The 26,233-nt window shown below is 40.7% G+C and overlaps 3 protein-coding genes across 3 annotated transcripts; 1 reads left to right on the forward strand and 2 right to left on the reverse strand.

Moving 5' to 3' along the window:
- Window positions 1–23: 23 nt before the first annotated feature.
- LOC132265338 (geranylgeranyl transferase type-2 subunit beta) lies at window positions 24–1,317 on the reverse strand. Its single transcript, XM_059765939.1, has 3 exons — window positions 1,235–1,317; window positions 711–1,175; window positions 24–637 (listed from the first exon to the last, which is right to left on the reverse strand). Exons 1-3 carry the CDS (start codon window positions 1,235–1,237, stop codon window positions 107–109), a joined length of 999 nt encoding a protein of 332 aa, XP_059621922.1. The 5' UTR covers window positions 1,238–1,317; the 3' UTR covers window positions 24–106.
- LOC132265342 (sex-regulated protein janus-A-like) lies at window positions 1,304–26,142 on the forward strand. The gene is made up of 3 exons (XM_059765944.1): window positions 1,304–1,397; window positions 1,580–1,756; window positions 25,839–26,142. Exons 1-3 carry the CDS (start codon window positions 1,322–1,324, stop codon window positions 26,057–26,059), a joined length of 474 nt encoding a protein of 157 aa, XP_059621927.1. The 5' UTR covers window positions 1,304–1,321; the 3' UTR covers window positions 26,060–26,142.
- Window positions 2,149–24,793, reverse strand: LOC132265337 (arrestin homolog). The gene is made up of 6 exons (XM_059765938.1): window positions 24,004–24,793; window positions 15,315–15,850; window positions 13,715–14,006; window positions 8,528–8,911; window positions 3,180–3,335; window positions 2,149–2,996 (listed from the first exon to the last, which is right to left on the reverse strand). The coding sequence occupies exons 2-6, from the start codon at window positions 15,416–15,418 to the stop codon at window positions 2,340–2,342; spliced, it is 1,593 nt and encodes a 530-aa protein (XP_059621921.1). The 5' UTR covers window positions 15,419–15,850; window positions 24,004–24,793; the 3' UTR covers window positions 2,149–2,339.
- Window positions 26,143–26,233: the final 91 nt, after the last annotated feature.

The raw sequence follows: 26,233 nt of genomic DNA on the forward strand, positions 1-26,233 counted from the left end.
TTTCCGGATAACAAAACATAGAATCCCGCTCTTTTTCTATTTTATTCATAAATTAAACATAGACACTTTTTGCGTCGAACGGAATGTGTGTGGAGGACTTCCGGCACTACACAAGCAGACTTTGGGGCTTCAGGCCAAGCTTTTGAATCACATATTCGGGCATGCACAGAGTGGGATTGACCTTCTTCAGCTGGTCACTGCCCAGGAGCGACAGAGCGCCCAAACCGAAGAGCGTGTGAAAGATGTCCGGAAGATTGCCAGTGCGGTCACTGAAGCCTCCGGTCTCATTGTCCTGGCAAGAGAGGATGAACTGCTCCAGCTTCTCGGCACTGATCCAGTGGAGACGTCCTATGATGGACAGGGAGGCGAGGACCCACCACGAATAGCAGACGTCAGGCAGCTTCTCGGGGCGTCCATTGAGGCCTCCGCTTGGAAGTTGTCTCTCACAGAGCCACCAAGCCACCTTGTCGCACTCCAGCCGGTGCAGTTGATTGGTGATGGAGAGAAAGCCCACGCAACAGTACATCAGCCCAGCGTGACTCTCGGCATTGGGCTTGGAGCCAAAACCACCGTCTGGATTGCAGCAAGACATCACGAAATCCACAGCTTTGGGAAGATCAATCACGTCCAGCTTGTGCTGCATATGTAAATTGGGAATTAATAAAATCAGACCATACATTCTCCTCCGGACAGGAAATGGGAATACACACCAAGAGGGCGAGAGTGGCCACTGCGCAGAAGGAGAATCTCGTGTCGACTTCTCCCCATTTGTCACCGAAGAAACTCCCGTCCGGCTGTTGGAGGCTCTGCACATACTTCACCACGGCCTCCGTGTCAATCTCGTGGAGGCAATCGTAGATGCAGAGGATCTGCACAGCACTCAGCGTGTAGAGAATGTGCGGATCGTGTCCATCGCAGGCAGCAATTCCGCCCGTCACTGGACATTGGCACTTCCTCACAAACTCCACCACGGTGTCCCTGTCGATCTTGTCCAACTCTCCCATGAGGTCCAGTGCAGTGACGCCCCAATAGATGCCGGACATCCTGAGGAACTCCGTCATGTGATACTCATACTCGCTCTTGTCCTTGCCGTAGTTGGAAATGTACTCGACGTGCTTATCGAAGAGGAGGCTTCTGGTGTCCGGAGAGAGTTTCACGTCATTCACAACAAACGTCTGCAAAGCAGGAAGCCACATTTCAGTGATCATTCAGCTCTCAATTGGCTGTTTCTTACCATTTTCCAGGATTCTCCTCCTCTTTGTTGACTCAAAATCCCTGACTCACCTAACCGCACTGTCTCAACTTCAGCTGTCAGCGGCAGATGGCACTTGCGGCGGCATTGTCTGGATTCCGGTGTCAGCGGAATTTACTCCTTCTCTCCAGGAATCTAGCAGGAAGTAAGCACTGATTGCCCTATTTCTGCAATAATCCCAGTTTTACAGCAAACAATTTGGTCAAATATCACTTAGCATCATCTTATTATTCAATCGGCCTTGTGAAATCGTCGAGTATGGAAAAGCACACGGATTCCTGACTTTCCTGGAAAATTCCTTACATTTTACTCTATTTTTCTCTTCAGCTGTAACTCGAGGGTTGACAAGGATGGTGGACGCGAAGCTTGATGCTGTGGAAACTGTGCGAATCGACGAGGGCAGATTCAAGTATATCCTCATCAAGGTGTATGGCAAGGAGCAAGCGGATGGAACTGAGCCTAGCAAGCTGATCGTTAGAGGATTCCAGAGATCTCCCTATCACTGTGAGTCCCTCTTCTCTATTCTTGCATCCAGAATTCCCTTAGAGGAACGAAGTTTACGGAAATTTACCAATTTTTACCAACCCACGACTTTCCGAAAAGAATCTACTGTTTGAAAATTTGAATATCTAAGTATCAGTTCAACGAACGTTCGAAAATTTTGATTATTTTTCTTATCATATCTTTAGGATGATTGAATAATTGAAATAATGCGTCATATGGGGAAGCATTGCCAATGCCAGTATAGCTGTGTAGAGATAGAGATTCTCAGAAAGTCATTAACACTAATATTGCATTAGTTTGATTGATAAGGAACATGCTTTGCTAATATGAATTCCCTTTATGATATAACATACGAACAATCATTATTATCATGTATTCTTAATTAGACTAATTCAGTACCTTGCAATCAACGGAACATGCTGATTGGATGGTCTTCTCTGATTTGTGATTATATGTGCATATAATCCCTCCTCTGTGTTCCATTCGTATGCGGGCAGAGGCAGAAAGGACAGACTTTGGCACATTAAAGGACAAGATAATCTTTTGGCTATACGTTTAAAATGCTCTTTATGAACGCACAAGTCTATACAATAGGGTTCTTATTAGTCTCTATACTGCTCGATTGATGCACTTGGGCTTCGGTAACACTAACAACAGCACCAATTTCCTCTGATTCGGATGTCTTTTTGCTGCTGCACCCCGGAATGGCGCCCGCTGAGTTCCTCCTCTGGAGGGCGGGTTCGCTGATCTGCTCAAAGTCCTCCTCCATGATGCTGGAGTAATGCTTCTTGGTGGTCTTGTCGTCGTCTGGGTCACTGTCGGCGTAGCCGAGCGTGAAGGGCAGTTTGAGAGACAACTCTCCGCCCATGCCGCTCAGCGCCAGCTTCACCTTCACGTAGTAAGACACATAGATGGCGAAGACGTTGCGCTCCTCTGGCGTCTGGTGCTGCGCGCGCGGGGCGCTGGAGGCGATCTCCTGCTGGATGGTGCTCTCGCCGGCCGCCGGGATGACTGTGTACTGCCCGTTGCGGTTGCCCATGTTGCTGCCGAAGCTGCCCGCCTGCAGGGAGCTCTCCACAGCCAGCCAGTTCTTCGTGGGACCGCGCATGGGGATGAGATGGAAGGTCTTGTGGTAAGTCTCACCCGGCGCTATCTGATCCGATATGCTGCAATCGGCCACGACGTTCTTGAATTTCCCATTGCTGAACATGCACACGTCAACGTGCTGCACGACAAAGACCTGCAGAGAGGGATGAGGTGGAAGATTAGGTCGATATGGGAGGAAATTTGATGCTGAGAGTGTGGAAATTCAGGAAATTCTACAGTGATTCTGCAGTGAAGTGTGTCTTCTTGAAGTGCAGTTTGCACATCTCAGAGACACATTTTCCAAGTCTGTGGAAAGTCAATTGTGTGTTCAATTTACCCGAATCTTCCGGACAATCTTGCGACTCTCATTGTGAACATCCACAGTTGCTGAAACTTGTTCGCCATGCCGATAAACAGATTTATTGAGTGCCGCTTTGAGACTCACTCGTCCTTCTGCCCACAAAAATGGTTTGTCAACTGCACCGTGCGGTCCCTGGAAGGCGAATGCGAATAAAAGACGAAAGACACTTGAGATATATTGCTCGGGAGGAGGAAATTGAGTTCAGGGTGTGAGGATAGACATTCAATGTGAGACATGTAAATCCACTTGCTTCCACTGTGTATATAATTCCAGGATCCATTGAGAGTCTGTCTCACTTTTCTGCTGTGCTGTGAAGTTTTAATTAAAATGAATAATGTATACACTCCAGCCACCCGCAGACACGTGAATGTCTTACATTTGGTGGCTGTGAGAAGCCCAACCAGCGAAATGCAACAATAACACCATTTAAACGGGAAAACAACACCTCTCACACTCGATTTCGAGGTGATGGGTAAGAATTTGTTATGGAAATGATTGACCCAAGCCTTAAAGGGAGTCGTTCGGTTTTTTTTTTCGGTGGAGTAAACAGGAAATTTATTCATTAAGGCAATGAGAGTGAATTTGCTCATCATATCAAGTGTTTCACAGATAATGGGATCAAGTGAGGATCATCACATTAAAGCGATGCTGCTGGTTTGCAAAGAGAAAAATCACCCTTTTCCATGAGCTGAATTTGCCTATCGTTCGCCTTCATCATGATTCGCTTTTTTTTCTCTCTCCTTTCCTTGCTCTTCTCTACACTAAATAACATTTTGCCGCACTAACAGGAAAATTTGTTTAGTAATTCTGCGTCGCTTCCACGTGGAACGAATAGATGTGGAGCAACTTTGGCGCGGTTGAAGGGAGAAAAAGGTGGAACAAATGCGAGGAACCTTTTCAGTGTGGCAAGGATTGCGGGCCGACGGAGGAGGCGAGATTTAAAGTACAAATTGGATTTTTCCTCGTGGGTTGTTTATTATGAAAACACTGACGGATTATTGCGTGCGGTTCTCCTCATATTGAAGGTGTTTTTATGATCTCCCCTTTCGTCCATATCGACCTATTTGGCGTTGATGTGGAATTTAATGCAACGATAAAAGTTAAAATGATGCACACACGTGGGACTTAGTCCGTTCTTGGCCCGGTGATTCATTTTAATTTTCATCCGTGTTCGTGGCAAGGCTAATCCTTGGGATTTCTTAATTATTTTCTGATTGCTTCCTTCAGTTACATTTCACGGCTTTCACGGCATATTTTTAGGTTGAAATTTCTCAGATTTCCATTTTCGTGGGGATGAAATGGTGGGATTTGCAGAGGAAATCTCTTAACCGCAAAATGGTATCCCGGTGAGTCCCTTTTCTCTGGTCTCCACTTTTGCAAACTGCCGAATTATACTTATTGTGTAAACATCAAACACGCTTCGGGATTTATTTTTATATACATATATTTTCTAAACTCCCACGAAGATTTTCCCTCTTTCCTCATTTTCTTTCCATTTCTCGGGTAAGATGAAACTCTGTTCAAACAAGTCCTAGATTTTTTTTTTGTACTGATAGTCAAAGTAAAAAGCACACAAAGTGTGAGGAAAATATGTGATATTTTGAACCAAAATCACTTTTGATTACCATAATGAAAAGTGTGTTTGATATAATTATGTTTCCACTAAATATATCTTGACATATTACATTACATATTTGCACAATCATTACTATTCGGTTTGACTTTATCAATGTTTAATGTAGTGATTTTCAATTTGGTTGCCAATAAATTATTGATGTCGATGCTATGCTAGAAATAGCTCAAAAAGCCATATATGTGATATTGAAAAAGCTTTAAATAGAAATTTCAGCTTCAATTGCAAATATAATTGCTCCAAAAGACCTGGAAAATTGAAAGGCTTTCCTCGCGGTTGAGTATATAAAAGTTCAACGTTATAAATGCAAACGAGCTGAACTTTTAAGTGGGCAGATCTATTTTCGGTCTGTAGAGAATATCGTTTGTACTTATAATTCATAGATTTGGCGACGAGTGGGAGAAAATATGGGACTTATTTGTACGTTTATTTTCGGTAAAACTTCTCTCGCTGATGAAGTATTTATTTAAACAGAAACAATAAACGTTCTGAAAGAGCTGCAGTGTTCCATGAATTCCATAGAGAGTAGAAAAGAGTTCACGGTGTGTACACAAAACATCCATTTAAAACAGTCTTTTCAAAACGTAGATCCTTCAGAAATGTAGTACCTCGTATTTTTGCTCCACTGTGGCGAAAATAATGTTTTGAAAGCTCTACATTTTCATTTAACCTGAAAAATTCTTCATACACTAGAAGTTTCGATAAATTCTAGGAATGCATGAGAGATTCTCAGAACGTGAATGTGTAGTTTGAGAGTTTTCTTAAGAAAGAAGTTGTTACTTTTGTGAGGTGAAATTCGTAAAAATAAAGTTTGAGTTGGTTTATTAAAGTGTAAAGTGGGAGCTTCAACATAAAGATTGAATGTATAGTGGAATTTTTCAATGATTTATCCTTCCCTTTCTATGAGATGGCGAGAGGTTCTTGTCAGCACGAGATTCTCCCCTTTGAACTTTGAAAGTAAATTATAATTTTTCCCTCTCTTGGACTCCTTTTGCTCATCTCTTCGCCATCGTGAATGGGGATTGTTGAGGAAGTCACAATTGAACTCATCGTCGTCAAATGCTCACAGTGAAGGTCGTCAATTGAAAAAGGGAAAATCAAATGACGAAGTCTAGAATTATGAGATTTGGGGAAGAGGGGGAATGTGTGTGTGTGTGTGTATTGCAAAGAAGGGAATCTCTTACAGCGATTTCTTGCTCCGCTGTGACATTTACGTATGGCACAAAGTGGCAATCATTGACCCTGAGAAATGGAGCGGAATACCAAAGAGACATTCAACATTTTTGTATGCTCCCACACGAGGCGGAGGGATGAGAATCCCATGAAAATCATCTCCCGTGTCATATCTATTTTTGCAGTATACAAACGATGAGATAGAGAGAGAAAAGCAGGAGTTTTCATATTGAGATGAACAAATCTCTGGGTGGCTTTTTTTGCACTCGTGCGGAGTGTGAGAGCTTCAAAAGCTCACTGTCCTTCTATGTATCTTTTCAAATTCACCCCTTCCCATCTTTTTTCCTTGTATTTTCCTTCTCTATTCGCCCTCGAGGCGAAATAATACCAAATCACTTCGTCGTGTCCCTCCAAAAATAGACAGATATACAAGTGCACGAGCAGAGAAATTCAATGAGCATCAGAAGACGCGCCTCGTGGCGTCGAGGGCGAATTTTCATGAGATTGTAAATGAAAATATTGCTGCTGGGATGGTGTGAGGGAGTAAATCTCTTAATTTGAGATGAATTCTGAGATTTAATTAAGCCCACTGCTCACCATCCCTTCCTAATTTAACTTTTTAATTTGAAATCCAACAATGTTCTCACACTGGCCCCACCAACTACTCGCCCAGTGGCGGTGTTGGTGCCTTTTGGCCGTATGAAAATCAACAAATTACTGATTTGCTGCATGGCGGTGACATTGAGGACCTTTTCGCGATGTGCGATGAGGCGACAATTGTGTGGGTGAAATGCGAAAATTCCTACTTGTGGGAATTCGCATTGTGCGACTTTTCTGCTAAATGTGCCTCATTGTTAACTTCCCACTAATCATTTGGCTTCGGTGACGTTTTGAGGGTGGATTACAATTGCGAGGGGATGAAAAATTTACAATATACGAGGTATAAATTGCAAAAGTCACATTGGTGGAAAATTCTGGGAAGGCGCGCACAAGACGAATGGACTTGAAAGTTGTGCACGAGAGTCTCTTCTCTTTGGGCAATGGCTTCTCATGTTTCTCAGAATCCACTTTTGCTCGTATAATTCGCGAATTACAGTTTCGTGGTGTCACAAGAACACTTGTCTTGTTGACATTGAGATCTTCTCGAGGGGAAAGTCCTTGATTTTGTGAAAAATTTTCTGGTGAGCGCAGCAAAATGGCAGAATACACAGCACTCTCTATTGTTTCCTTTGTGGCTGAAGAATGGCGTCGACTGGATACAAGAGAAAATTGCAATTTATTGACAGACTTATCGAGAGGAGACATACTTTCAAGGATGTGCAAAAATAATTATGAGAAAATCGAGAGTTCCTCATTAGCAAATTCTTAATCAATTCCACCTTTCAATTAGTACTTGAAATAATTTATAAGATATCCTTTTAGCATCTCCACTAATGAGAAAAGATTTGAGCTGAAAGTTGTGCTAATATAAAGTGTATTCCTGGGAAATGCACATGAAGTTTCACGAGCAAAGTTCTCTTCTTTTCATTAAATGTATACGGGTAAAATATCATGAGTGCAAATAAGAAAGTTACAGTGCAGAAATTCTTTGATGAATCGCTTGAATGTGCAAATTTACCGAGAGGGAAATTCCAATTCGACAGCATTCGGAGATTGCTTAGCCGTCCCTTCTTCGCTAGGTTATCTTGTGGGTGTGAGATAATTTATAGATAGTTGAATAGTCTCATAATGGCCTGACTATTTGTCTCAATTAACTCCCTGGTGGGTGAACCGCACATCACTGACTCAGGCTGGCTGACTGGCTGGAAACCCTTTCGTTTTCAACAGGATGACTCTAGTTTGCTGAGGATTTTTGCTCAATGTTGCGCGAATGGGGTCAAAAGGTGAATCCTCGAGGGATTATCAGAACAAATTCTACTTGAGGATTGTTTATGGTTGGGAGATTTTGGGGGAATTTACACAAGTTCTGTGAAACACAACATGATACAAGTTATGAATTATAGAGATGCGATATCTTGTCCGTCACGTTTCAAATTAAGCTTAGCAGTTTCTTCAATTAATTTCCAGAGCGGATTGGAATCAATGTCGATATTTGCTCTGGAATCACCCTGTTTGTTTTTTGGGAGGAAACTCGGTACATTTATCAGTTTGTGAGAGATTTCCCGGGGAAATTGCTGGACTGAGAGGAGGTGGAGGGGGGGGGGGGGGCATATCTATCTCCCGTCGAGGGTCGCTGTGAGAGGAAGTAGGAAGTATAAGTGAGGAATATGAAACCAACCAAAACCGTCAATCAGATCAATCCATTTGTGGTGAAAATTTTCTCCTCATTCCCACACAGAAACAATTTATTTATGTTGCTCCTCGCCAACCTGAGTGTGGGGGTGGAGGTGATGCGAAAAGTTTGCGCAAGAAAGGATGGTTTGTCACAAGGGTGAAACTTTGTTTAATGGATTACATGGGGATTAGTAATTGGTTCAATTTCGCCTGAATGTAAAATTCAAGGTGTCTCTCAACTCACCTCAATGCCCGTCCATTGATCCCCGGTGCAGGGTTCGGTGTCGGTGGAGTCCTGACGTGATTTGAATGCCTTCTGACTGAGTCGAAGCCGGAGGCAGCGCGGCAGGGAGGCCTTCGAGGGTGTGGTGCACACAGACGGTGGCTGGTGGCACTTTGCATCCTCCGAGACGCGATGGATCAGTCGGACGCCCATCCGCACAGACGAGCGCCTCTTCACGCTCTCGTCCACGTGGGGGTCCGCGATGAAGACGCGGACATCGTAGTGCGTGCCAATTGGGGCGCCGGTATACCTCTTGGCGGGAATTAATTGAACACTGGGTGGAGCGATTCCCACCTCCAACGTGAAGGGATGGGCGCCAGCGCCGAGGCGCTCCACGAGGGCCTCCTGGTTGATTAATGAAAATCAATTACATTTGATTTTAATCTTCAAAGGACAAATTTCCTCAGTGGATTTGGCAAACACAAGGAAGAAGGCATGTTATTTGATAGCTTTCAATTCACTTGCTTCATTCTTCAACACCGCAGAGATTGCGAGTTGGAAACACAACTTATTCATAGCGTTTAACCGTGTTTGCCATGTCTTGTGTTTATCCCCAAAATTCCAGCTCATAAATAAAATATAAGCTGTGTGGATACGAATCTGTGAGTATATCTTAAGGAGATATGATTAAACATCACATCTTCTCTTTGTCATTGACTGTAAAAGTCAATGTCGTGATATCGAATAACGGGAGTATTACTAAATGTATACAAACTATTTGAATATTAACCACTTTACCCATTATTCATCCAATAATGAGAAGATGTTCAGGCCATTGAAAGACAGAATGTAATTCCTGTTTTGAACTTTCGGAATTCATACAACTGCTATAATGTTTAGAATTTGATTTTGACAGTTATGTTAATTCTTTAAATTGATAAACTTAAATTTAGTGTGCCACATTCCCAATTGGCCGCAAAAGCCCAGTTCATCATAAAATTGAGCAAAGCGTGTGTTTATCAATGCTTTTAATGATCAAAGAAATAAAGAGGCGATAGGCAGTATGATGAGACAGAAGAAAATTCGTTTGCAAATGATCCTGTTTTACAGATTCGTCGTAAATTTTTTACGATACGCTCACCATGCTGGAAGCTTTCATTTTGTCCTCATCCTCATGATTCTATGTATAATACTGGCCGGATTAAATGATTCTTCAATGCTATGGCGACATATATCGAGAAATATTTTGCCACATATGTAAGGAGAATGGAAATTGGACAAGAATTCCTTCTCATGTGCTCTCCAGCGTGTATGAGAAAAGATGGGGAGATTGTGCTCTTGTCTGTGCGAAAATAAGACATTTTCCTTCGGCTCAGCCTCCCTTCAAACACCATAAAAATATTTTTTTTGTTCTTGCCCGCGTAGTGTGAGGGAGTAAAGAAGCACGATATATTCGTAATGGAATTAATCTACATCTATAGCTTACAATATTGCCAACGAGATGTTCCGAGAGTTTCGTGAAATTTTATCATGAGGAAAAATTCATTGGATACTTTCCTTGTTTTGCTCATGTTGGGAAAATCTGTAGCTGTGATGTTGTACAACATTAGTAAGTGGATTTCTTGGCATTCCCGGGATTTATTTGCAATTACTCACACAAATTATTGACTCGCGCGGGACGCGCTTTATGGCATTTATAATGTGCAAATAAGACAGATTGACGCGAGGAGATGGCAATAAAGATGAGGTGATTGTGTAGGGATTGCTGAAAGGGAATGTGCGATAAATAGGGTGCTCATTTGTTGGAGAAAATGGTGAATTAGTGTCCTAATTAATTTACAATCGGTTAATTAAATGCCTTAAATGTGATTTTACCTTGAAAATTTAATAAACACCCTCCAAAAATGATTTCCGGCTCACTCAATAATTAATTTCCACGAAGAATTTATGATGGTGAAGAGGGAAAAATCAACATCTTGCACAGCGGAAGAATGAGAAGGTGTTTAATTGTTAATGAATATTCTCTGTTTATGATGGTTTCTCGCGTGTGAGATGTTTAATGGTGGCTGTGAAAGTTACCAAATTTTCCCTCTCACACAATTTGTAGAATAGGAAATTGATGGTATTTTAGATATTTTTGCTTGAGCTTCTTCATTTTCTTCTCAACACTATAGGAATTTCCGTGGAGAGCTTTCTTTGAGTCCCTCGAGGGGAATACTTTCACTTTGCGTGCTTTAATACGCACAAAAGAATAGGACGCATTTGGGAGAGTACCTAGAGTACACAATACGATGGAGGCGAGCAAGAGAGAAGTGGAAGAGATCAACTGCAAATTGTGTGGTGGAAAGTATGAAGATGATATGGGAATGTGGGGTGGAGAGAATGAAGTACACGAGGGTAGGAAATTAGGTCACGAAAAAATAATGACTAACATCATCCGGAGGTATAAAAAAGAAACATTGAGGGGTGGAATTATATGTGCACCAATTATAAATGGATGCTTGACAACTTTTTTGGCGGGCGCGGCGAGTGGAATGTAAAATATAGCAGTCGAGTTATGCCACTCCATCCACTTCAATTTTAATTACATTAATTGATCCTCTCGTCATCTGACCGAGGGCGTGAGGGAGGCTGTGCGACTCTTTTACTGTTATGGGGGCCACACGGCGAAATTGCGGCAGCTTTTCTACTGAAAATCCCCAACAATTGGCTCGAAGAGTGTGTGTGAGGTATGAATTTTGAATGAGAATGGGATACAAGAAGTGTTAAGCATCACGCATTTCCACATAAAGTGCCTCTCTTCTTGCTTCTACAATAACTTTCCTTCCCTGGAATTCGCACTCATTTACCCCATGTCTCGCATGTCGGGCGGATGCTGAATGAGGATGGGGCGGTGTGCCGGGGGTGATTCTGCTTGCGAAAGGCCTCTCCGTGTGGCTACAGGAGTCAAAGGATGTGCACGAGGGAGTGAGTGGTGTCAAGTAGTTGGCAGCTTTAAGCATGTTTCACTTGGGAGAGAAGGTGGAAACGGAAAAGTGTGCGAGCTCTTGAATTGCTTGAAAGATTTTCCGCCTGTACTTTGCCTTGTCGGATAATTTCCCACATCCTGACCCCAAACCAACGACTCTTGTTGGCCCTTGAAATTTTGTATATGTGTGTACAGAGATGAGTATGATGCTTCCGGATGAGGAAATCATTATGCTGATAAAGAGGAAAGTTCTCCCAGTGTCGTTTTGGGTGATATTTAACAAGAGACAAAGACTTGTGTTTTGACTGTTCACTTTAAGTCCTTCTGTTCCTCTTGTATGAGCATTTCCACCTATTGTGGTTTTGGGGAAATGGTTATTCTCATTACAGTTTCTGTATCATATCGACTAAATCACTCAAATTGTAAGCTGACATGGTTTATTTCGACCTCGAGCTTTGCACATTGGATTTACATATATTCATAAATTCTCTTTTGTGGATTTTATCATAATCTCAACATGTATTTGGTCTGATTCCTTCACGCTCAGTTAAAAATTTATCGCTCGGAAGGGATTTCGTGGGGTATCAATTTGGGAAATTATCAATTCTCCTCTCTTAAAACGTGACTTTTGCTCCAACTCTGCAAATATTATATGCATATGTGATATATGAAGTGTGTGGAGAATTGAAAGAGTCATTTTTCACCCTCTCTAAATTCCATCATATAACAAAAGCTTCAGTGTCTTTTTTCTCACACATTTTTCACACCCAAAAATCAGACTTTATTTCCTCTGGTGGGTGAAAATGCGATGGAAAAACATTTTATCTCGTGTCACGACTGTTGGATTTCAGTGGAAAAAACTATACATTTTCATTTGAGTCCTGCTGTGTGTGAATTTTCGTTGTTTATACTATCATATTTTGAGTCGTTATGCGCCTCTGTGACTCATAGGCGTCAATGTTTATTACTTGCGCAATCAAGAGAGAAGCGATTTCTTGGCATTCACACGCGACTTTCACTGTCTTTTACCACTACATTTCACTCTTTCTCTGGGGAAGTCAGCTGAAGGATGGATGGTTTGGTGCTGAAACCGAGGGATAATGTTTTACTGACACACTTTTTATATGCCACTATCACTGTGAGCGACTGAATCTTCACTTTAATCCCATTTGACTCATTCTTCTTCGCTTTCTATATAGCTTTCGAGGGGGTGTGAGTTTCATGGGAAATCTATGAAGAATGCCAAGAGGAAAAATCTGTTTTTTCCTCACTTTCACATGCGGCTTTCTCTCAGATGGAGAGAAAAAATCACATTTTATCACGTCTATTAAATCAACATTATCACACATTTTTACGTGTTTTTTTTCTTGAACTGGCCCAGTGCTAAAGGGCTATAAAAGGGATTGAAGACTATGTGGAAATAGATAGAGATGAGACGCTGAGGAGAAGGAGTTCAATAACATTGGAATCCTCTTTTTGTGCTCCTTGTCATTACACTGAACGTGTGTCTCCATCATTCATGGGCTGAATGTCTCTCCAGGGGGTGATCCACCGAGATATTTCCCTACACCTTAAATGCCTTTAATCATGCTGCCAAGACTTCCACTTCAAGCACAGAATGGGGTGTATTTCATCTGCCTGCGAGCGCAGAATTCATACTTTACGACACTGCCGTCAAATTGGTCCTATTGTGAAGTTTAAATGCACAGCTTAATCTTATTTTACTGACTTCATTTGACTACATGAGATGTAATTAAAGATTATCCACTTATCACCCAGTGCGGCGTGTCTAAGGATAAAAGGCGAAAAGCTTTCTCAAATTAAAGAACTAAAGCTCACGCTACGCCACTGTGTTTGCGTGAATTTTTCGGCGGAAAGCAGTGAATTGCTTTAAGAATGGGGCAAAGTGTAATCTTTTACAAGTGTTGTGCTATTGCTGTTCAATATTTTATTGAAATTGAGAAAAGTGGCAAGACTGTGACTTTATCAGCTATTTTTTCCTCCTGAATTGAAACAAATTGCTCTCCATATCTCATGAGTTAACTACCCCCTGAATAATTCCTACACACATTTTTTCCACACGAAGAGTGATATTTTGGGAGATATGAGGGAATTTGTTGAGACGCATGAAGAGGGGGATGATGAGGGATAATGCTCATACATGGCGTGTGGTAAATAGAATGGAATACCTACACTCAGAGGTGTAATTCTAGAGCTGTTATGGCAACATTGACATTTACCTGCAGAGGTGATAAATCCTCCTTGCGATCACCGTCCGTCTCGACTTGCGGACAAATTTGCTTCAGGGCAATGATGGCTTCGTTGCAGAAGCGCAATCCCATCACCTCCTCGTCGTCGCGGCCATAGCGGAAGGTGAGCGTGAGTTGGCCGAATATCCTGAAGCCGGACACAAACTTGGGATCGGCATACAGAACGCCACGCAGTGGTTCAACGCTCCCCATTCTGTGGATCATCTCGCGTGAGGCCAGATACAGGGTAATCATGGCATTTGATGAGGTTTTCTTGTACACTCTGCAAAATGGATGCGATGTAAAATGCCACAGAATAGCAAAAGTTGTTGTTACTTGTGGAAATATTCACGGTGCAGATGAGACTTTCATTGCAATTAAGAATACCACTAAATGAGCATATACAACTTTTTAATGAGTTCAGTGAATTATTCAATGGTAAAATTTATATGTTATACACAGTAAAATATTCATTTTCATCTTTGCAAACCATAATCTGTCTAGGAAGATTTATGGGTTTTCTCACTTTAGTGCTGGTCTTTTGCATTCCTTGCACATTTCTGACACGAAATGAACTGGGTTTTATGATTTCAGAGAGATCAGTGCTTTTGCGAGTGAAAATGTCAATTTAGGGATTAATTGCATATTTCATGCCGAAAACTGAGTTCCCATCGTGCAACTTTTGGGCTCATATGGAGCTTTTTACTGAACACATCTGCAAATCCTACCTTTCTACATAAATAAGGATTAATTAGTGTGTTTATTTTATACATTTTCATATATTTTTAACAACATTGACAATGTTACGCAAAACATTTTCCACATGGTTTTTTTTTACCTCTGCGTTATGAATGATTCGCCACGCGAATGATGTTGCTTTCTGATGGCGTTTGATTCGCAATATTTTCAAGAATATATTGATTTTTCAATAGTCGTCAAATGTGGGGTTGGTGTAAAATTTGCAGTTCATCAGCAAGAGAGAGGAAGAAATTGTTAGCTAATTTTAGAGAATCAACATGGTTTTTTCATCGTTCTTGTCTGTGATGATTCTGAGAAGACTTATTGGTAAATAAGCTGGAGAATGGAATGTCTTTTGTGTGTAGTAACATTGAAACTCCAAATATTTAATTATTTTCACACTCTGCGGTAAATTTACACAAACAATTGAGTGTCTGTATGATGTTTATTGATAGTGTGAATGGGAAGAACATATTTTAATAATGTGTATAATTGGGAACAAGAGCAATGAAGCGGTTGTGATGATGAAAATGCTATTGATTGATAGCACCGCAGTATTTTATGGTATTTAACTATTGCTTTCAATGTGGCTGATTTTCATTAAACATCCCGCGAGCTCGCCTTGCGTCGGTGAGAGATATTTTGTATATACTTGTATATTTTATATTAATTTCAATCAGCGAATATCTGGTGCCCTGAAAGCCTTTCGGCGGCGAGGTGGGAAAATTAAATTTGCACGACTTCTTGTGAATGGAAAACTCCATGGGGTGTATTTGTGTGTGGCTCTGTATCTGCCTGGGGGAGGGAAAAGTGTGGACACCCAATGAATTTAATTGAAAATGGAGAGATTTACCTGGTGGTCTCAACTGGTGCGGCCGCGGGGGCGGGTGGTGCCGACGAAATGCCATGTTCATCGTCAGTTGTGTCTGATGATGTGGAGCACATTTTTTTCACCATACACGCTCGTGGTGAAGAAGATTGGTGTTTATGGTTAATTTTATCGTACACACGAACACACGGTCGAAGAAAAGACTATGCGTATAGTATTTTCTTGCTATTTGCACAGCTTTTCTCTCTCTATCTTCTAACTTTTCCTGGTGTGTTTTTGTTTCCCGCGCGCTGAGAAGATATTTTATTTAGTATATTGTTGTATTTTCATACTTGGAGCACTTTTGACTTCACATCTCGTCTATTTTTTCTTCACACCTCCTTCTGTAACACTTTCCCTCGCAGGCGCTGCTTTCTGTGGGCGGGAGTCGTTCTTGCATATGGCCTTTGCGTCTCACTCGACATGCTTTGCCGACCATCTTATAAACTGGCACTCACATTTATCCGACATTGTGTGGATAGCAATGTGTCGTCGTATTTCACCTGCCAGACGTCGGAGCACTACAAAAGAATGGGTGAAAAAATAGCGTATTTAATATTGATTTGGTATGCACTTTATCAGATTTGTTTAGATGCTGTGCGAAGGTGAGCTTTTTGAGTAAACATTTCACTCGTGAAGTGTTAAAGACATCGCGTTCAATCCTATTTACTGCATGTTTACCTGGGTTGTAAAATGAGACACTTTATGTTAATGAAATATGATAATGAATTCAAGTAGAACTTCTATGAAAAATGCGGACATTGTATTTCTTGACGTCGGTTGAAGAAAAGGAGACTATATAATTAAGAGGATTGCAAAGCGAGGAAGTCTGGCAAAAACACTTAATTGTTCTGGTATTATTCAATATATTCTCGGCATAATACTAAGAGTCTAATTAAAACTTCCTGAAGCGTGTACATTGAAGGAAACTGAGGTTTTAAGTATATTATTTTCATTATGATTGGATTGCAGGACTTTGTTTTTCTTCTCGTCTACACTTCTGCCAACTCTGGAGTGTGAAAATTATACAGAAGTCAAGTGAGATGTCCGAGGCTTGAGCAAAGCACGATGACAAGTGTGAAAGTTGTATGAAATATGTATGTAGGTATCAACGGAGATGGGAAAAAATGGCGCATATGTAATTGGAAGGATGGGACGCTCTTTTAAATGGAGAATTCCCAGGTGTTGTCGAGTGCATAGTTATTTCAGGGTGTCCATGGGCGTTGCTATTGTGAGTATAGCGAGTGGAAATCATTAATTCAGAAAGCACAGGAGAAGTGTGGGGATTTGTATGAAAATACATGAGATGCGGAATGGGTGAATAAATGAAAGAAACTCGATGGTGGGTGACAATTGAAGGGGTCGAATGGGGCGGGAGATTTCCTGTCAGGACACATTATTTAATGCTGGGTGAAAGTATTACAACTTACAAATGCTTTATGCAGCGTGTTCGGGGGAAAAGTGTCAAAGGTCGGAGACACATTGGTCAGAGAGGAGAAGTTGTTCCTCAGGGGAAATTATTCAGGTGGCTATTTTCACTCAACTCTCCCTCGGTATCATTAGCTAACTTTCAGTCAATTACTCTCCCATTGCATGAGCAAATGTGTTAATAATTAATTCTCGAGTGGAAAAACTATTAGGAGAACTTTCTTTGACCGAAATTCAGTGACGTCGCGAAGAGCGTTGAATTCCTTGAAAAGCTCTGTAGCAGTTAACGAGAAGTTTTATTAAAGCCGCTGTGAAAATGTAAAGAGTATTACATTATATTTTCTCTCTTTTTTTCCTTATTTTCTCACAAACCACGATATTTTCCTTCCCTCACTTCTTCCCATCCGGAGTGACATAATTAAATAGATTTGCAGACTTGCGATGAAGGCAAATAATATGAAAATTACAGAATTGTTTCAATTTCATTTGTTTTTCTCATCAGACTCTACTCTCATTCGTTTTCCTCTGCAGACTTTTATCCTCGCGCAGATAAGTTTTCGCCTCAAGAATAGCAATGACGATGGGAAAAATTGACCTAACAGGAAAAGCCTCAATAGTCATACAACAAAGCAAGGCGTGTGGAAAAGAGGAAATAGCCCTGGGCGCGAGGAGCTCCAATGGCACAAAAATATCGGATTTCATGTTGAATTACAGCATATCTCACACTCTTTGACATCCGAGTCACTCTTGTTTGAAATTATGTACATTTCTGAAAGGGTGGCGAGATTGACATTTGTTTTTTTAACACACTTCTCAGATGTGAGTTGCATTGACGGGTGATATTTAATCAAAAAGTGTGCTTTTGCGGAGCAATTTTCTTTATTAGTTTCTGATTGTATTTTATAGTCGAATGACTTGCAATTGAAGCGTATGAATAGTCACTGATTCGAATCATGTAGAGGCTGAATTTTTTGATGAATACACTTCATGACAGAGAATTCAATTGCGATATTGAGAATTTGTACTGATGGCGTGAAAGTCACTCAAGATAATTTGCTGGCTGTGTGTTCAATCATTGAGTGGAGGTCTTGTGTGATTGAGGGAATAAAATAGAGTGTCTTAAGAGCATTTTTGCGGCTAAAAATAGCAAATTGATATAGGGGTGGCTCTCGTTTGTGGAACCCCTTTTGCGAAATCTCTCAATTTTCCGGTGGTTTCAATTCACCTCCGAGCCAATACTCTTCATATCGCCTCTAATATATTGATGAAGCTTTCTTATTTTCTCTCCTCGAATGCTTCACAACATTTTCCTTTTAATAATTTAATACTTGGCTTCATTTTCTTGAAAGTATCCTCACCCATTTTCCGTTCACACGTAACATGAAAATGTTTATGTATTGTGATGTATTCGCAGTGGAGGCGCCAGGTGGGTCGATATATAGGGGTGGTGGATAAATGCCTTGAGTATCGTAGAGGAAGTTAAAGGAGAATACAAACCTTATATCCAAATGAAATTTACTCTTCCAATCGGAACATTGAAGACTGTGTGCAAAGACGTGGAGAGAGTCTCCTTTTCCGCTTCGACACAGTGAAAACTTTCAATGGGATTTAATGGGAAATCGATATCAGTGTACATACAATTTACTAATAAATAGTGGAAGCGAAATAGTAACCAGCGGATACAGTTGGGCTTGTTGCATTGAAAATAAATTCCCATGTCACGCCGCAAGACCACAAATAATATGTTGGCGCGCGAGGATGGGTGGATTTGTGTTGGGGAGAGATATCTGTAATGTAGGGATTTCCATTTTGGGGCACAGCGTGTCACTGCAACAAGTGTCCAACATGGATAAAATGCTACACTGATGCCGTGACTGTGGGGATTCTATATGGCGTTTGCTTGTACGACCCCGACTGCTCACGCTTTCGCGCCGATGAGGGCAGGAAATTGAACTTTCATACTTGAGAATGGACTCCAGGAAAGAGTGATCACTTCCATGAAGATTTTCTCATCAGCCACGCTCATCTACTTTCCACATCACATCACTGACCTCTGCGGAGTCTTTAAATTTTTCTAGCAAATGCACTCGATGGACAGTGAAGTTCATGCTGTCCATTGAGCTTTCGGCGTAAGAAAGTTAGTTGATTGCGATAGAAAACAAGCGGCCGGGGAAAAAGAGGGTGGCAGAAAAAAGAACGGAAACTTGCTAAATGGAAAAGGTATAGGAAGAGGTCAGGGTTATGAGCCATTGAAAAAGTTCCTCTGGAAATAGTGTTGATATCCTTTCCATTCACCTTTGTGACCCTATAATCGTGAAAGAGCTCCACGAGAACTCCATTCTTCTTCCCAAGGGAAAATTGATGGCTGATGAAAAATCTAAAATACAATTGTAGCAATGGCATGGATGGGAAAATAGATGGCTCGCTCTCTTGGCATGGCGCAAAAATTGTGGGTGGAGATGAAAGCTCTCAATCTCTGCTATTTGTATGTCCTTCTTTCAATATTTGCACTTCACTGTGTGTGTATATAGTTTTCTTCCCCTTTTGCAGAGAGTGAAATGCTACCAATTTTTGCAACTTGAAGTGTATCCATTGTTCCGCTCAAGACGCTGCTTCTCTTGCTTCTTGTGTGGTGGGATAATAAATTTATTCTTGGCGAAAGAAGGAGAGAAAAAATCACGGATTTTACGATGGTACACACTAAAAGGGGGGTGAATTGAAATATAATCTAGCGCCATATCACGATGTATCGATCTTGATGCATTCATTGACCTATTTCATCTATAAAAAGGATATCTCTGATGAGAGAAGTGTCCGTAAAGGTCACGGCCTTCGCGACTAGAATACATGATCAAAAAATAAATGAGTTGTCGTAGATGGATTGCTACAAAGACCTATGCCAAAATGCACTTGAACTTTTGCGAAGTGACGGTGAGGAAAAGGCGCTTTTATCAATGCTAATAGGGAAGTTAAATGCATATACATCCTTTCCTTATCTGCGAATATTCATTGCATTCCTCTTCCTATCACTACTGCATAGAGAAATTCATGTGGATTACCACGTAATTTATTGCAACTCCTCAGGCTTTTCACTTCCCTTTAATTGCATTAAGAGGGTGGAGAATATAACAGATATCACTAGCATAGATCTCATGCAACAAATAGTTGGAAAAGTTTTACAATCTCTGCACAAAGTGGTCATATTTTAATGAGTGATTCTGTTCAGTGTCCTTAAACACAATAAACTCTAGTGCACTGAAACTACCCTCATATGCTATGTCATTTCATCTTGTTCGCTCTATGCCTCGCTGGACGATGAAAGAGGAATTGATGAGGTTGTCGGATCAGTAGGTAGCAAAAAAAAAATGTCCACTCAAAAGTGTACAGCTCATGGGAAATTGCATATCTGATGGGGCTTTTTGCATTAATGGGAGTGGACAAAAATGAAGCGTGAAAGCTGCTCATGTGCCATGTCGCGTAGTTGTTATCAATATTATCGCGGACATGTGTGACGCAAGGAAAAGCCGATGCTGCGTTGAGATATTGTCGCTACGGTAAATGGAAGATGGGTTTCATGAAAATTTAATTGTTTCTCTCCATTTGTCACTCACACGAGGAACTTTATAATAATGTCCGGAAGGACTTTTTGCATTCTTCTGTGCTGTTCATCGTAAACTTGTTATGGGTTGGAAGTTGAAACAGGATAGAATAGCCTTTCAGGGATGTGAACAGTGAGATGGGGTGGTGAAGAGGATAATGAGGATGTTTGTTAGTGGCAAGTGAAGATTGTTTTGTTCTAGAGCGGAGCTTCTTTTTGCCACCCAAAACCCTAGCTGTGATTCTCTATTTTGCTTTAAATGCGCACTCATATCGAGGGCAGTGAGCGTAAGGGTGGCACAGTCCAAAGTAAATGCACACACAACATATAGAGTAAATTGTAGATTGAGAACAAAATCCCCTTGCTTATTTATTTATACAATCTACACGTGTTGGAATTGAACTACGTCTTATTGCCCTTGTTCTGGTATAACATACAAATATACAAAGTCCTTCTTCTCATGTGCCTTCCAAACCAAAAATATTGATTGACATAATTTAACGGGTGTGCTTTGTTCTATGGAGAGGAATATATGAAAATTCACTGAACGAATTGCACAAATTTTTGGAAATTGGAATGTGATTATATTGATTTTGGTGTGTGAAAGGGATATTTGATATTTCCACCTTGTTCTGAGTTTTTGCATTCACAAAGGCTTTTCATCATCAAATATAATTGCAGCTCTCTCCTCATATTACTGTGCATGAAAAATATCATTTGGAATTTATTTTGTTAATTATTGAGATATTACACGTGACCGTTTTCCGAGTTTTCAGTGGAAATCACTGTGGCAGAAGCGCTAAATTATCAGTTTAAAACATTTTAACAACTCAACATGTGTAAATGGCAATGGCGTGGGTGGAATTGAGGCCTGTGTGTAGAATTGCCCTGCTGAATTGCCTGTTGCTTCAAACTCTTCGATAGAGTATTTATTTTTTATGTACTTTACAGACACACAACCTTCATTTACCCATTCTGCCAATTCAATCGCAAAAGATCCACAGAAGAGTTCATTTTCCTAGTGAATAAAACAGTCTTTTGTGCTGTATAAATAATCTATGGCTTTCCTCAAAACGGGTGGAAATCTCCTAATCTGTCGCCTTAATGAAAATCCAGGAAATGTTTTGGTCGAATGAATGTAATTCACTCTCTTTCACTCTGTGCTCACAAAATGACTGAAAGCTTTTCTCTTGAATTCTGTAATAGTTGGCAGATGACTATTTAGGCTGCCAGCAGGAGTGCTTTGTTGTGGAATTTCCTTTCTTTGGCATTTTAAAGTTGAGTAGAATGTTTGATTAAATTTCCGTCATGTCTTTAGTGATGTCAATTAGCAAAGGTGTAATTCCGCCCAGTTTGAGAACGGAGGATTTGAGGTTTCAAACTTACAGACACTTCGGGAAGATTCTTGTGAATTTGATGGAGAGGTTTTGCTGTGAGGAGGCTTTGCCTCTGGTGGGAGACAGATTTCCACCCCTTTCTTGTAGTACCGCAGAATCCCTTTGTCTTGTGCGCTGTGTATCTATTAATCCTATATATGTAGATTTGTAGAAGAAGAGTTCTTCATAAATTTTCATGCAATTTTTTCACAGTGGATCTCCAAAGTGGTCAGAGATGAATTATAAAGGGCTTCTTTCCGCTCCTAAAGTCAACAGTATTCAGGGAAGATTTTTCGGAATGGTTTTTTCTTCCCCATCCAAAAGCTCGAGCGTTTTACCCTCGAATATGGATATAAAAAAAAACCTCAGCGTTTCTTGTAGTTAAAAATTGGGCTTAACTTTTTTCCGTTTTTGCCTTCCGCGCTTCTATATTCACTTCTTGTCTCGTGTTTGCGTGTTTTTCTTGCGGGTGTGACGGTGGAGTGAAAAATGAAATCAAAAAGTCCAAATTAGATATTCTGGTTCACTGATTAAATTCACAAGAGATGGTTTAGTAATGATTTCCCTCTGGTCGGGTGTTTGTGTTCACCGGCAATTCGCTTTTCAGCTGGTAGAGAAAGGTGGAGAAAATTGGGACATTATTGACGTATTTACATTGAAAGGACTGAAGTTAACTCTTTTCATGGGAAAATTTCTCGGGCCTCAATCGAACCTATATTTGTTGTTATGAAAGTCAAATCTCAAATTACTTTCTAAAACTGTTCCATTCTCTCCCATTTTGTTTACCAAAAGTTCGAGAGTTTGAAACGCCAAAAACATGATATTTCTGCGGTAACAGAATTAGGAGTGAATATAAGTTTTGGGATTGATTAAGCAATGGAGAAGAAGCCATCGCGTGTATTGACAAGGAATGCCATTGTTTTGGATTCATCAGATTGAAAACTAAGCATTGTGAGTCCAGCTGAGATTCTATATGATAGTCACAGCAAGGAAGGGTGAAGATGGGGGGAAAGATGTGGCGATATAATCTAATTTAGGGGAAAATTAATTGGACATGAAACGTGTGTAGGGCAATTCGTCAGTATCGAGGGGCTCCCATCATCATTTGGTGTGGTTGTACTTAATTTAACATTGATGATGGGTGTCGTTTTTGGGCCTACATCCACTCGTACAGATATGATTGGTTGGTGGATGCGAGAGAAACTTGCTGATATAATGTAAGCTAATTAATTTGTACATTTCTCCTGTAATAATTTGTTAGCCAGCGAACTGTTCTGTTTTGCACATGTTCCTCTCGTCCTCACAAATGGACCAGAGCTGGAGGTAATTTCATAGCTTGCGCACTCATAGTTGCGATAATCCATCAAGATCGACAATATGAAGTGAAAGCTCTGCTAAAGCTATGTATCGAATCGTTGTGTTGCTCCCCGAGATTGGGTATTCAGCGTATTGAATAATGCAATTCTGCCCTGATGGATCTGTAGCCGAAAATTGTTGAAATTGTTTATTTTTACTACATTCTTTAATTGGCTTCCGGTTGGTAAGTCGGGGAAATTCATTTATATTTGACTTTAAAGGTCAAACGGCAGGAATGTACGATGCCAATGAAAGTTGGAAATTGAAATTCCGGGTAAAAATGCATTGTGTACTCACTTTCAATTACAGTTAATGGAGAAAAAAATTCAATTAAATGCATCTTTTATAAATCCTTTGAGAATGGTTAACCTTTTTAAACAGTGAAAAATTGCGGAGCATTTCCCCGTGCAATCCATAATTTCATACAGTCGACCTTAATGGATTAAAGGGAAATGTACTGTAAATATTCTTTGAGACTTCGAAAGAACAACAACTTCAATATTTATAACGTGTGTGTGTTTAGGATAATTTCATAAATCGTTTTCAATGGATTTTCAGAGACGCCGGATTAAGGAAGATTGCGAGATCTTGATCCAAACAATGTCATAATAAGGCATTTTCCTTTAATAACACAAAAGAGATTTGGAAATGATGAGACTGAGATAATCCTTATCTGGCATGTCTCTGGGGCCACTGTGGAGTGGGGGCGATTGCCTAATTTACTGTTCTGCTATCGCGCTATCAACGAGTACTCGATGACGGTTGCTGAAATCATGAAACGTCTATACTCTGTGCCAGTGCAGCACAATTGCGATGGCAATGCGCTATCATCGATTGGGTGATCATGATAAATGTTGTGAATGAGGGAATGTGCGCCTTCGGGACGTGCGAGTGTGTGGCGTACACCTAAATTTACCTCTTTCACCACCTGCCGTTGATTGACACAAAATCTCAATTTAGTGCTTGTTCTATGTTGAGATTTAAATCGACCGCCGCACGTCCGAAGGTCCTTTTTCGTGCGCCTTCCGCTCTCACTCACTCGATATTATGGCTATTAATAAATGTTTGTTACGGAAAAGCTCTGAGTCTACGACTTCTCACACTCAACACTGATTTTCTATTAATTTCCCTCCGATTTTGCCGTCTCTTCTGCGCTGTGGAGATGGAAATATCGGTTCTGCGGTGGAGCGGAAGATATCCTGAGTGGGATATGAAAAGTACCTTCGAAATATGCTTTTTTTCTCCGCCCTATATTTAAATTCAATTTGAAGCATTTGCATGAGTGTCGATTGAATTTGAAATTAGTCCATTTAGCAAGTCGGCGAGTGGCACAAAATATGTATATGGTATTAGGCTCCTGAGAGAAGAGAAATTTGTCGATTTTTTGGCACTGGTTGGGTGGATGGAAAAAATCAGGGTTTTCGGGTATTTAAATGCTCGTTCTTCCCTTCGTTTTGTGACGATGGTGTTGAGAACATGTGAGAAAAGGTGGTGTGGAAAATAGCGTTTAAATTATTCACACACACAAGAAGGTTTTTTTTCTGCTAAATCACTGAAGTGGAATTCGCTTTTCTGCCTGGCGTAGAGGGAAAATCCGTGTTGGGTTTCGCGCACCTGTGGAGGGATTTTCACAGTGGGAGAGAATCACTCTTGCCAGAGACCGATCGAGCGGGAAAATTCGCACAACATTCCGCCACGGAGTCTCGAGTGGAACTGAAGCACTGGCTTTGCTGAGCGATGCCTGGAAGTTCCAGTCGTGCTCAAAGTCCTAAACCAAATGTACAAAGTGTGAAGCTTTACAATTTTCATCCCCTTCGCGCACAAGTTTTCTCTCTCTCTCTCAACGCTTCTCTCAGCTTTCCGCCAAACTATACATTTCCACGTACTTGTGCTGTGGGAAGGCGAAAGCAACAAGGTATGGAGAAGAGAGAGAAAGAGAGAGAAAAAATCCTCTCTATTTTGTGGCACAAATTTATTTCGTGATAGCATTATGAATGTCTGAGTTGAGTCTGAAACACTGTTGCACTGAGAATTTTGCCAGATGCTCCCATAGACTGTCAATCTTGCTCCTCTTCCTTCACATCATCGTCATTTCACGGGATTTTCTCACTCCATTAACCGTCGCTTTGCCATTCTCTACACCCCATTGTCTACGTCACTGGGGTTAAGTCTGAACCAGAGAACTTTTATGCTGCAATTCCCGGTGGAAGTTGTATGCATTTGAAGGAATTTTGCATTGCCAACGAGGAAAATGTCACGCTGCACTCAAGGGAAATTTCCTACTGGCTCATAACACGTTTCTATCTCGTTTTTTAGCGACATTTTTCTCTATAATTTAAAAGTTTTATTCGTAGAAAGTTATGATACAACATATAATCTTGATTATGAATTTTAATATCCATCTCAAGCCGAGAATAAAAGCGTGATTTTCAAGCAAATATGCATTGTAATACGTTCAGATCATGATTTCATAAAATTTAATTTATCATGTTGATAAAGGGATTTTGAGCAAATTTTTAAAACAATATTATTCTAGTCTAATTGCGCATTTTTCATTACTAAAATACTATTCGGTTCTATATTAATCAATCAATGATATTTGGTTTCCAGGTATTTTCCTAATAATCATATAGATTATTTAGTGTCTGTAGCTTTCCCATCTCTGTTATAATCTGATTATGTAAAGCACACCACCTTTGAAGCATCACAGAACAACCCATTCTCATGGTGCATTTAATTAATCTTCCTCAGCTGATATCTACGATGAAGTGAGCGGATCACTTCAACCGCTGGGATTAGATTCCGAATGCTTGGGCGGTGGCAAGATAGAGCATCGGCCGGATCTGAAGCACATCAGAATCTTCAGCTACTCTCAGGGATTTGGCAAAGCGGATCACCACGAGGCGAAGAAGTTACTCCTCACCAAATATCCCAATTACAAGATTGAGGTGTCTGAAAGTGATGAATACTAAGTGGTGCACATGTTCTCCGGTATTTCTACTTTATCGAACGCTCTAATGAACAGCACGTGTGAGAGAGATCTCATTCAATTGTAGCTGATGTGTTTTATTTACACCATTTGCTGACTATTTTCGCTATTTTTATCCCTTGACGAAGATGATTTTGGGCGCGCATTCCGGAAAGGC

This window comes from Phlebotomus argentipes, unplaced genomic scaffold, assembly GCF_947086385.1.
Source record: "Phlebotomus argentipes unplaced genomic scaffold, Phlebotomus argentipes genome assembly contig_2, whole genome shotgun sequence".
Classification (NCBI taxonomy): domain Eukaryota; kingdom Metazoa; phylum Arthropoda; class Insecta; order Diptera; family Psychodidae; genus Phlebotomus; species Phlebotomus argentipes.

Bases quoted from the DNA above. Each gene is read 5' to 3' on its own strand.
- LOC132265338 (XM_059765939.1), bottom strand. The intron at 638-710 runs GTGTGTATTCCC...TTACATATGCAG, and splicing joins TGGCCACTCTCGCCCTCTTG to CACAAGCTGGACGTGATTGA.
- LOC132265337 (XM_059765938.1), bottom strand. From the start codon at position 15,418: ATGGTGAAAAAAATGTGCTCCACATCATCAGACACAACTGACGATGAA. The intron at 3,336-8,527 runs GTGAGTTGAGAG...TTCGCCTTCCAG, and splicing joins ATCAATGGACGGGCATTGAG to GGACCGCACGGTGCAGTTGA. The intron at 2,997-3,179 runs GTAAATTGAACA...CCCTCTCTGCAG, and splicing joins AGATTGTCCGGAAGATTCGG to GTCTTTGTCGTGCAGCACGT.
- LOC132265342 (XM_059765944.1), top strand. From the start codon at position 1,322: ATGGCACTTGCGGCGGCATTGTCTGGATTCCGGTGTCAGCGGAATTTA. The intron at 1,398-1,579 runs GTAAGCACTGAT...TTTTCTCTTCAG, and splicing joins CTCCAGGAATCTAGCAGGAA to CTGTAACTCGAGGGTTGACA. The intron at 1,757-25,838 runs GTGAGTCCCTCT...AATCTTCCTCAG, and splicing joins CCAGAGATCTCCCTATCACT to CTGATATCTACGATGAAGTG.